Below are 12,283 nucleotides of genomic sequence, written 5' to 3' on the forward strand. Positions count from 1 at the left end.
ATTGTTAACGCTTCTTTGAGTGAGGGGGTCCTGCCGACCGCTTTGAAAGAAGCGGTTGTGAGGCCCCTCCTCAAGAAGCCCTCTCTGGATCCGGCTGTTTTGGCTAACTATCGTCCAGTCTCCAACCTTCGCTTTGTTGTGAAGGTTGTTGAGAGTGTGGTGGCACAACAGCTTCCCCGGTACCTGGATGAAGCTGTCTATCTAGACCCGCTCCAGTCCGGCTTCCGGCCTGGGCACAGCATGGAAACGGCATTGGTCGTGTTGGTGGATGATCTCTGGAGGGCTCGGGATAGGGGTTGCTCCTCTATCCTGGTCCTGTTAGACCTCTCAGCGGCTTTTGATACCATCGACCATGGTATCATGTTGCACTGGTTGGCGGGGTTGGGGGTGGGGGGCACCGTTTTGCGGTGGTTCTCCTCCTACCTCTCTGACCAGTCGCAATCTGTGTTGACAGGGGGGCAGCGGTCGACCCCAAGGCACCTTGCTTGTGGGGTGCCACAAGGGTCGGTCCTCTCGCCCCTTCTGTTCAACATTTATGTAAAGCCGCTGGGTGAGATCATCCGTGGCTTCGGGGTGGAGTTCCATCAGTACGCTGATGACACCCAGCTGTACATCTCCATCCCAGGCCACCCCAACGATGCCCTTGAAGTAATGTCCCAGTGCCTGGAGGCCGTGCGGGCCTGGATGGGGAGAAACAGGCTCCGACTCAACCCCTCCAAGACCGAGTGGCTGTGGCTTCCGGCGTCCCGATATAGCCAGCTGACGCCATCACTGGCTATTGGGAGCGAATCACTCGCCCCCACGGAGAGGGCTCGTAACTTGGGCGTCCTCCTGGATGCACGGCTATCTTTAGAAGATCATTTGACGGCCGTGGCCAGGGGGGCTTTTTATCAGGTCCGCCTGATACGCCAGTTACGCCCCTTTCTAGATCGGGACTCCCTACGCACAGTCACTCAGGCACTCATCACTTCCCGCCTGGACTACTGCAACGCTCTCTACATGGGGCTCCCCCTGGGGTGCACCCGGAGGCTCCAGCTGATCCAGAACACGGCCGCGCGGGGGATTATGGGGGCGACGAGGCGCTCCCATGTAACACCTCTCCTGCGCGAGCTGCACTGGCTCCCGGTGGTCTTCCGGGTGCGCTTCAAGGTGTTGGTGACCACCTTTAAAGCGCTCCATGGCTTAGGGCCAGGGTACTTACGAGACCGCCTTCTGCCACCAATAGCCTCCCACCGGCCAGTACGCTCGCACAGAGTGGGCCTCCTCAGGGTGCCGTCCGCCAGACAATGTCAGCTGACGACTCCCAGGGGGAGAGCCTTCTCTGTGGCGGCGCCCACCCTCTAGAACAACCTCCCCCCAGAGATACGTACATAACAGACCTCCGGATTTTTGTCGGGCCCTGAAAACCCATTTATTTCAACTAGCTGGGCTGGCTTGAGTTAAATTTTAAATTGATTTTAAATTGGGTTGTTTTAATTTACGGCCAAAATATTTAATTATTTTAAACTGCTTTTAAATTTTGTATGTATTGTTTTTTACTTTGGCTGTTCACCGCTCTGAGTCCTATTTGGAGAAGGGCGGTATAGAAATAAGAACAAATAAATAAATAAATAAATAAATAAAATAAATAATCTTCAAATTTATTTTAATTACACATAAAAGATTCGGGCCAGCTTTGAAAATATATACTGCTTAATAAATACTCCTGCCCAAGATGACTTGTCTCTCACACACATATACAAAAGAAATAAAACAGATTATTTCAACATCATTAAAATATAGAAAAGAATTCACAATTTTGATACTTTCATTCTTTGTTAGTTCATTTTTGGTTTGGACTTGAGCATATTAAATCTAATTATAATGTCCCAGGTCTGTTTACATGGAAGAAAATCATGTTAAACTCATTTGAATTGAATATTCTAACTAAATTTGCAGCCTTAGCAGAAGAAAAAAAAAACTACCTGCTTATGGCTGAATTTAAAGCTTGATATGTATTTTAGCATGTCATTAAAATTAGTTTTTATTTATGTTGCCTGTTGCAATATGTTAATTTTAGTTTGAAGATAGACCAACTTCGTATTCCTTCCATATATTTCTAACAGTCTTAATCCTTAATTCAATCAAATATTTCAAGTTTTGATTTCATTTCTTCTTTGTCATATTAGCAATAGCAATAGCACTTAGACTTACATACAGCTTCATAGTGCTTTACAGCACTCTCTAAGCAGTTTACAGAGTCAGCATATTGCCCCCAACAATCTGGGTCCTCATTTTACCCACTTCGGAAGGATGGAAGGCTGAGTCAACCTTGAGCCGGTGAGATTTGCTTCTGCTAGCAGTCACTTGAAGTAGCCTGCAGTACTCTGCTCTAACCACTCCGCCACCTCGGCTGTATTTGCAGAGTTCTTCAAGGTATTAACAAGCTGCTTTTGTAAATCCAGTAGGAAAAACTATCCAGGCTATTCTCTTGGTTTGTCATTCTATTTCCCTTTTAAATTTTAAAACCTCAGCCAGTTTCTTGTTGAGCTCTAGTGAAACATCCTTTTTCTAAATCATTCTCCTGGCCTGTCAGTTGTAAAATCTACTTTCAACAGCATTTCTATCTTGTCAGATACCATTTCTTCTACATCTGACAATACTTCAATAACATCTTTTGGACACAGTCTATCATAGTAGCAGACATTATTAATATAGCACTACTTTCTGATTCCATTCTTCAGAAGTCTTCAGTATTTTTATTGTCATAATGTTTTGCACCATCTTGTGGTCTCTACATATAATATTTAGTCCCATCCAGTGTCCAGTTTTGGAAATCATGAAAATATTTATTTTAACATGTCTTATAAACACAAAACAGGAAGTTTAGAAGAATAAAAAATGAAGCAAATTAATATAGCATATACTAAAAGACAAATCAGATAATGATATTACATTCACATCTCTGTTGCTATATTGTTTCCTAGAGTTGTTCTCAATAGCGAAATGGGAGGCATATAAATTTAATAAAAGAATATATTTCCTACCCAAGTAATGGTAATTTAGAAAGAAAAAAGAAAAGATAACTTTTCAAATAACTACCTAAACTACCTAAAAGTGATATTAGGGGTAAAAGTGAGTATTTCTTAAACCAATTACTTCTTTAACTGTTTTTGTCTTATTTTCAAGGCCTATGGGGAGCCAGCAGGGTGTGATGTGGTGACATGGTGGTGGGGGTTGTTGAAGCATCTCTTATATTATGGTCATAAGGACGAATGACCATGGAGACACTGCAGCAGTTGTAACTTCACAACCAGGTCATAAGTAACTTTTAGATGATCTATTGTAACTTTGAATGGTTGCTAAAGCAACTGATTTTAAGACAAGTACTACCTGCAACTCATTATTATTCAAGCTGTAGATGCCAAACCACAACATTGTGTTATGTAATACTTCCTCAAGCTTCATTAGCCAAAAAAACATTTTTTACAAATATCTTTATTATACAAACATTAAAATATAAACTTAATAAAAAGGGGGAGGGCAATAACACAACAGATTAAAAAGTGACAAAAATATTTCAAATAAGTGTAAAAAAATGACTGGCAACTTTTTTCCATGCAAAGAACACCCTCTAATTTAAATGAACATTTGGTATTTAAACTTTCTTAAAATAATTGTACTGAACACTCTAAAAAACCAATATTTAACTAAACCCTTTATAGTAATTACAAGCAGCACAAGAAATGTTCATGGTAAGAACTGAATTGTGTTTTATTCTAAGACCATAAACCACAATCATAAAAACAATCCAACTAGCCATCTTGTCACTTACTGTAGGCCATCTGAAATAACTCTGCTTTTAGGAAGGCCAAGATGGTGGGGACCAATCTGATTTTTATTAGTAGACTTTGCCATAAAATAGCTGCTGCTGCTATGAGAAGCAGCACCCACAAGCCTTCATTCACTATACTTCTCAGAAATGGGCAATCACCAGAAGTGTCTCCCAACATGCACAAGTTTAACATGCCAATTGCACTTGAAAGAGACTGTTCTGCAACTACCTCAGCACAGGAATCTCCATGGTTCTCATAGTTTTTATTGAAACTAGTGTATTTTTCTGTCTCAGTTGAATAGTAGCTGTACCATATGGTCACCTATTTCAAGCCATGACTGACAGTGCTTTAAGTTCATCTTTAAGTTCATCTACAAACCTTAGATTGGGGGGGGAGGGGGGGCGAATATACCTTTGCTAAAATAACAGAAGAAATTTGTGAATTACTTCTTTTGTCTAGTAAGATACATCCTTGAAATGTATTTTAAAATGAAATATTGTAATGTTTTACCTAAACAATACAGAAATATTCTTAGCACTAGTGTCAACAAATTGTTTAATGAATGTGATTGCATTCAGCTTGTTCTGCTGACAAAATATCATATAAATGATAATGTTTTTACTAATATGTCTTTAAAGAATTAAGCATTGTATTTTTGCTTTCCTATATTAGTAGGTTTGAAAGTCTAGCTAAGATTTAAGTATGTTAAGTGGGTTCATAGCAAAATAGCAATTTTGGAACTTTTACATTACTGAATTAAGCCAATTGTTTTTCCTATCAGACTGAAAACATTCCTGTAGTAAGAAGACCTGACAGAAAAGATCTCCTTGCATATCTTAATGGAGAAACATGTGAGTCAAAAACATTACTATTAATTTTCTCATTGTTCCTATTACCCATCTCCTCCCACTTATGACTGTAACCTTGTTCCTGATATCCTTAAGATTTATATTGACTGTTTCCTAATATGATTTGATTGCTTATTTGTTCCCTATGACTACCATTAAGTGTTGTACCTTATGATTCTTGATGAATGTATCTTTTCTTTTATGTACACTGAGAGCGTATGCACCAAGACAAATTCCTAGTGTGTCCAATCACACTTGGCCAATAAAGAATTCTATTCTGTTCTGTTCTGTTCTTGCTTATTATTTTAATATTATGCCTAAAAATATGACCATGAACTCATGAGTAATGAAATATTTTCTCTTATATTAAAAGGCAGAATAATTTTAGTCCCTTTATCAGAAATTAAAATACCAAATCAAGTGTTTTACTTGATTAGATAAGACTATTTGAATCTGGTGTCAAATATACAAGTAACTGGTGTTAACAAAGAAAAACAAGTTCTCTTTCACTGAATGTTTCTGAGGGCCTGATTTAAAATCCAAAGAAGACACTACTGGAAACATTCAGTATGAAAAAGCCAGAAATAAAATGCAAAGGTTCAGAAAAAAAAGAAAAGAAAAATTTCTTTTCCTCTTATCCATCTCCAATCAGCACACATATTAGTGGTGCTTGATGAGAAAAACTACAGTATTTATTGGACTATAAGACACACCTAAATTTAGAAGGAAGGGACGTGGTGGCTCAATGGCTAAGATGCTGAGTTTGTCGATTGAAAGTTCGGCAGTTCAGCGGTTCGAATCCCTAGTGCCTTGTAACGGGGTGAGTTCCCATTACTTGTCCCAGCTTCTGCCAACGTAGCAGTTCGAGAGCATGTTAAAAAAAAAAACGTAAGTAGAAAAATAGGAACCACCTTTGGTGGGAAGGTAACAGTGTTCCATGCGCCTTTGGCGTTTAGTCATGCTGGCCACTTGACCACGGAGATGTCTTCGGAGAGTAGATGGCTCTTTGGCTTTGAAACGGAAATGAGCACCGCTCCCTAGAGTCGGAACGACTCGCACATATGTGCGAGGGGTAACTTTACGTTTAAATTTAGAAGAGTAAATCAGTAAACTTTTTGGTTTACACGCACCCCATTTCTGGGCCTTTCCCAGTCCATTTTCAAGGCTTTTTTTGGCCCATTTTCAAGGCTTTTTTGGCCCATTTTTGAGGCTTTTTTTTTGGGGGGGGCTGTTATTGAGGCTTTTTTTCAGGCTGTTTTTTTCTGAAAAAAATGGCTTAAAAAGCCTCAAAAATGGGCCAAAAAGCCTAAAAAATGGGCTGAAAAGAGCCTCAAAAAGGAGCCGAAAGAAGCTGAAAAAACGGGCTGAAAAAAGACCTGAAAATGGGGGGTGCTGAAAATGGAGACAAAAAAGTGTATCTTAAAGTCCAAAAAATACGGTATTTACTTTCTTGCTATAGATACGCCTTGGTCAATCAAGTATTAAAATTAGTTTTAGTGAGGAATTTCCAATGTAGGGCATTCATTATTTGGCACTGTCAGGTCAAAAAATGCACATTTACTAGGAGATAAATGAATGAGTTTGATTTATATCCCACATTTTGTACAAAAACCTAAGGTGGCACCTGTAGTGTTTCCTCCTGTTTTCATCATAAGAACAGTCCTCTAGGTAGGTTGAGTTAAGAGAAAATGACTGATTCAAAGGCACCAAGGAAGTTTCTGTGACTGATGGTAGATTAGAATTTTGGTCACACTGTTATTAATCAAATACCTTGACCATTACACCATATTGGCTCTCTCCCCTTATCTCCCTTTGACTTCCCAGGATGCCCCCTATCATTTTAGTGGGGACATTATCAGACAGAACATTGGATTGCTGTTTCTTATTATTTCCTATTATTTTAGTTTTAACAGCAGGAACTATGTAGCACACAGTAGTGTTTCATTTTGTAACTAACAATTATATTTAATGTGGACACATTCTATGTAATGTGCTAGGTTTCCCGTTGTTTTTATTTTTATTTTTTTAAAACTGTGAAGTGGAAATGGAGCCTGGTAGGCGGGTACCAAGATAGTTCTGCTGATATTAGAAAAATGCTTAAAGCCAGTTCTCTGTCATGGAAGTAGTCTCACAGTACCTTCAGTCCTGTTCAGTATTTGGAAAAACCTAATGGAGATATTCTGCTAGATGTTGGATACATCAAACATGAATTGTTGGAAACATGAACATTGTGCTACGATTAACTCGGATAGTAAGGGATGCTTCCATAGGCACATAGGCAACCCTGCTTATCATGTAGGGAATTCATGTTCTAATATTTTAATATAGCCTGCTTACTGCTTCATTTTTTCTATTCACCTATCTGTTTTAATTTTGAACATTCTAAAAACATTTATTCATTTTTTTCTGTACTTATAAATTTTTAGCAACATCGTCAAGTATAGATAGAAGTGCACCATTGGAAATAGGTCTCCAGCGATCTACTCAAGGTACAGTTTAGTTTAATAATTAAATATTTTATTAGTGGGATTTTATAAAAAAGCTTCTCTTTAATGCTTATTATTTTCTCTTTTTCTTGCAGTTAAAAGAGCAGCTGATGAAATATTAGCAGAAGCTAAGAAACCAAGAATAGAGGTAAATTGGTTTCATGCAAGGTTTTTATGGAATAAGATGAAGCTTGTTCAATGGTTTTAAAACTATTCAAATTGTTTTTTTCCATTAATATCTTCCATAGGATATGTGTGTAATTATTGTATGTAAATATGAAGGCAACTCATCCCTTTTGAACTACAACTTAAGAATTGTAAATAGCAATGCTTGAAATTCAAATTGAAACGTTTGATTAAAGGACTAGAATTAGTTTCATTGAATTTTTCTGTAATACAGTGTTTATTTTTTTCCCTTCAGTTTGACACTCGGTGTGGATAGATTAGCTCTGTTGATCAATGAAAAATGATTAGAGCCACCGAACTAGTACTGCCAGTACTAGTCCTACTCAGTTCAATTGCACAATGTGAGATCAATATTTTCTAAGAGGCTTTCTGAACTCTTTCTGGGTAGATTGAACAATTGAAATTTAGCTTGATTTTTATTTGTAAATAGTTCATATAAACATTGATAATACTGGCTATTAAAAAGAAATTAGGAAGACCATCGTGTGGATAGTCTTTAAATGTTCCAGTTTCATGTTCATTGACTCTTAGTTGTTCTAGTAAGAAATAAAGATGATCTTATGAGCAATATTCTTTTTACAAGGATGAAGAGTGTGTGCGGCTTGACAAAGAACGGTTGGCAGCTCGGCTGGAAGGACACAAGGAAGGCATTGTGCAGACTGAGCAGATCAGGCAAGTTTTGCTTTATTTGTGCTATTGCTAATTTAAAAATTACCATATTTTTCACACAGTAAAATGCACTGAAACATAAGATGCACATCAGCTTTAGAGGAGAAAAACAAGAAAAAAAAATCTGCCTCTGCCTCCCAGCATCCATCCGGTATTCATCTGACTAGTTTCCTTGCAGCAAATAGCAAATAGCCTGGTCAGCTTCATTATGTTATTGCAGCCCCAGCACGTGGCTCGTCAGGGTTCTGCTCCGTTGCGCCCACCACTGGTCAACTGAGCTGAACTGCTGCCACTGCTGGGGAACACTGGAGCCTTTGCTGCCGAGTAGCTGATTGGCGGTTGGATCAGCCTCCCAGAATACTGCCGCTTAACTGTTCTAGGCGGCGAGGATCACTTATCGCCACTGTCAGCGGTGGTGACTCCAACCCCTCATCTCCCCTGCCACAATATTCACTGTATAAGACGCACAGACATTTCCACCCACCTTTTTTTTTGGGGGGGGGGGGGAAGTTATAGTTTTCTCAAATTTGTCCTTGCAAATATGACAAATTGTTAAAATTCAGCATATTTTGGGATTATGGTAACGGTAGAAAATAACTTAAAAATGATAATTTATATCAGTGATGGCTAACCTTTTCCAGACCGAGTGCCCAAAGTGTGTGCAAGCGTGCTCGCACATGCTTCCAAACCCCCAAAATGCAATGCGCATGTGGCCCTCCACGCATGCACGGTAGAGACCCGACAACCAGCTGGCTTGTTGCACAGCAGAGCTGAACTGGGGTGATGGCTCGCGTGCCCACAGAGAGGGCACTGTGTGAGAGGGCACGCCATCACGGATTTATATCATTTTAGAATATGCAATTAGAAATACCACTAACAGATGTCCTGATAAAAAGGTATTTTTCATTTAAAAAAGTACCCTGACATTTTTGATATTGGCTGTTCAGTGTGAATCTAGTTGAATAAAGTAGTAGGAATGAACCATATACTTTACAAATTGCAATTTGCCAGTGGTTTAAACAATTACTTGAAATCCTGGTTCAACAGCCCCAAAGTAATTACAGTCCTTAGGAAACTGAATGAAGTACAGATATTGACTATATTCAAAAGAAATTTCTAAGCATAGGAGAATACTATTGAATATCTGTTGAACTTGTTTTACCTAATATTTGAATATTTTCTCATTATTATAAAAAGATTAGCTAAACCAGGCTTTTTGCATCACTTGAAAACAATCACAAAATTTCTGGTTTCCACTTCTGTTCTGAGCAACAGCGGGAATGGGGTGCTGAATATTTACATCTTTAGACTAATGATGGAATTGAGATAACAATCATAAAATACCCTTCTATTTCATTTTCTTAGTTATGTTTTCTTCACAACACTTATTTACAATACAGTGCAATACAATTTCTTCATAATACTCATGAATAAAATAATTTAAAGGATGATCTCGGAAGGAAAGACAGCTTTTTTGCACCTTTTGGAATTTTGCAAATTTTTGGAATTTCGTACTGATAGAATTGAAATTCTATTATAAAACTTGGTGGTTAATAGTTTACCAAGAAGTATTTGTTTAGTAGCATGATTGAACTGCCAATGCCAATTTCTAACTGCTCCAATTTCTAACCATTTTTTCTAGATCCTTATCCGAAGCCATGTCTGTGGAAAAAATCGCAGCTATCAAAGCCAAAATTATGGCCAAGAAAAGGGCCACAATTAAGACCGACTTAGATGATGATATAACTGCTCTTAAACAGAGAAGTTTTGTTGATGCAGAAGTTGATGTTACTAGAGATATTGTCAGCAGGGAAAGGGTATGGAGAACAAGAACTACTATTTTACAGAGCACAGGCAAGGTAATATTGGTTTATTATACTTTTATCTGATATCAAATAGATGATCTTTCTTCACTGTTTAGGAAGAACACAATGCACGTCAGTGTACGAGAGAAAATTTATGCAAAAAAGCGTGTAATAAATAAAACTAAGAAATATTAAAGCTTCACCTTGAGACCTCCACCTCCACTTATAGCTCTGGATTACAAAACTGGATGAAAATAAAGTTTTAGTTTCTGAAAAATACTCAGAATCTAATTTGATATATGTTTGAATTGCATGTATAATATATACTGTCTAGGTCTAGGATTTGGAATTTGTATTTTTCATATTTTAATGGAGGATAGAAAAATAAATAATAGTCCATGTGGTTTATCTTTGGATCATCCTAAATTAAATTTGCATCCTATTTAAAGACATGTATTATTGCCTTGTGAATGAAAATTAATAATGGCTTAAAATCAGTTTATTTTTATAATGCTATCTGTTACAATGTTATTAATTTGGGAATATGCTAGTAACTTTTCTTTAAACGTGAGGTTTTTTACTAAAGAAACTTCACTAAGGCAATCCACAGTAATTATATTAGTGATACTTTACATTTGTGGAGGGAAGTGTGGTCCTTGTTAGATTTTATTATTTAGTCACTAAGTTTAAAATGTTGATTTTCAGAAATAAATTTGTCAAACTCCCATTTCCCATTGAAACTTTACTACAGTTGGAAGAAAAAGTATGTGAACCCCTTGGGATTACGTGGAGTTTTGCATGAATTGGTCATAAAATGTGCTCTGAACTTCATCTAAGTCACAACAATAGAAAAACACAGTCTGCTTCAAATAATACTACACAGACATTAGATGTTGCCATGGTTTAATTGAACATAACATTTAAACATTCACAGTGCAGGGAGGAAAAAGTATGTGAACCTTTGGACTTAATAACTGGTTGGCACTCCTTTGGCAGCAATAACCTCAACCAAACGTTTCCTGTAGTTGCAGATCAGATCTGCACAACGATCTGGAGTAATTTTGGACCACTCCTCTTCACAAAACTGTTTCAGTGTAGCAATATTCTTGGGATGTCTGGTGTGAATCGCCCTCTTAAGGTCATGCCACAGCATTTCAATCAGGTTGAGGTCAGGACTCTGACTGGGCCACTCCAGAAGGTGTATTCTGTGTTGTTGAAGCCTTTTTTTTTTGTTGTTGAATTACTTGTATGCTTTGGGTCATTGTCCTGTTGCATCACCCATCCTCTGCGGAGCTTCAGTTGGCGGATAGATGGTCGTACGTTTTCCTGTAAAATGTCTTGGAACTCTGGAATTCATTTTCCCATCAATGACAACAATCTGTCCAGGCCCTGAGGCAGCAAAGCAGCCCCAAACCATGATGCTCCCTCCGCCATGTTTTACAGTGGGGATGAGGTTTTGATGTTGGTGTGCTGTGCCTTTTTTTCTCCACACATAGTGTTGTGTGTTCTTCCCAAACAACTTAATTTTGGTTTCATCTGTCCACAGTATATTTTGCCAGTAGTGCTGTGGAACATCCAGGTGCTCTTTTGCAAACTTCAAACGTGCTGCAATATTTTTTTTTGGACAGCAATGGCTTTCTCCGTGGTATCCTCCCATGTACTCCATTCTTGTTTAATGTTTTCCTTATTGTAGATGTGTCAACAAAAATGTTAGCATGTGCCAGAGATTTCTGTAGGTCTTCAGCTGACACTCTAGGATTCTTCTTTACCTCATGAAGCATTCTGCGCTGTGCTCTTGCAGTCATTTTTACAGGACGACCACGCCTAGGGAGAGTAGCAACAGTGCTAAACTTTCTCCATTTGTAGACAGTCTGTCTTACCGTGGACACATGAACATCAAGGCTTTTGGAGATACTTTTGTAATCCTTTCCAGCTTCATGCAAGTCAACAATTCTTGATCGTAGGTCTTCTGAGAGCTCTTTTCTGCGAAGCATGGTTCACATCAGACAGTGCTTCTTGAAACCAGTAAACCCAAAACAGGTGTGTGTTTTTAAAGGGCAGGATAGCTGTCAGCAACAGATCCAATATCATCACACTGATTGGAGTCAAGGTTGGCTCGCTCCTGGCTCCAATTAGCTCTTGGAGAAGTCATTAGGCTAGGGGTTCACGTACTTTTTCCTTCCTGCACTGTGAATGTTTACATGTTATGTTCAATTAAACCATGGCAACATCTAATGTTTGTGTAGTATTATTTTAAGCAGACTGTGTTTTTCTATTGTGACTTAGATGAAGTTCAGAGCACATTTTATGACCAATTCATGCAAAACTCCACGTAATCCCAAGGGGTTCACATACTTTTTCTTGCAACTGTATATCTCACATTTAGCTGCAGGATTGTCTACCTATTACCTTCTGAAATCCTATTTGAATTCTTTAAATGCTAAGCAATGTAAATATTGACTACCTTTTTTTAA

General features: G+C 38.3%; 1 protein-coding gene across 1 annotated transcript in view; it reads left to right on the forward strand.

Annotated features, from left to right (window-relative positions):
* The window catches only part of CDC73 (cell division cycle 73), a 120,248-nt gene that overhangs the window by 11,616 nt on the left and 96,349 nt on the right, over positions 1-12,283 (forward strand). The window contains exons 3-7 of the mRNA XM_070940966.1: positions 4,597-4,666; positions 7,090-7,152; positions 7,245-7,297; positions 7,919-8,007; positions 9,647-9,863. Coding sequence (XP_070797067.1) covers positions 4,597-4,666; positions 7,090-7,152; positions 7,245-7,297; positions 7,919-8,007; positions 9,647-9,863 — 492 coding nt within the window. The remainder of the gene's footprint in view (positions 1-4,596; positions 4,667-7,089; positions 7,153-7,244; positions 7,298-7,918; positions 8,008-9,646; positions 9,864-12,283) is intronic.

Source organism: Pituophis catenifer, unplaced genomic scaffold (assembly GCF_029215685.1).
Source record: "Pituophis catenifer annectens isolate HBS135680 unplaced genomic scaffold, rPitCat1.0.hap2 SCAF_3, whole genome shotgun sequence".
NCBI lineage: Eukaryota > Metazoa > Chordata > Lepidosauria > Squamata > Colubridae > Pituophis > Pituophis catenifer.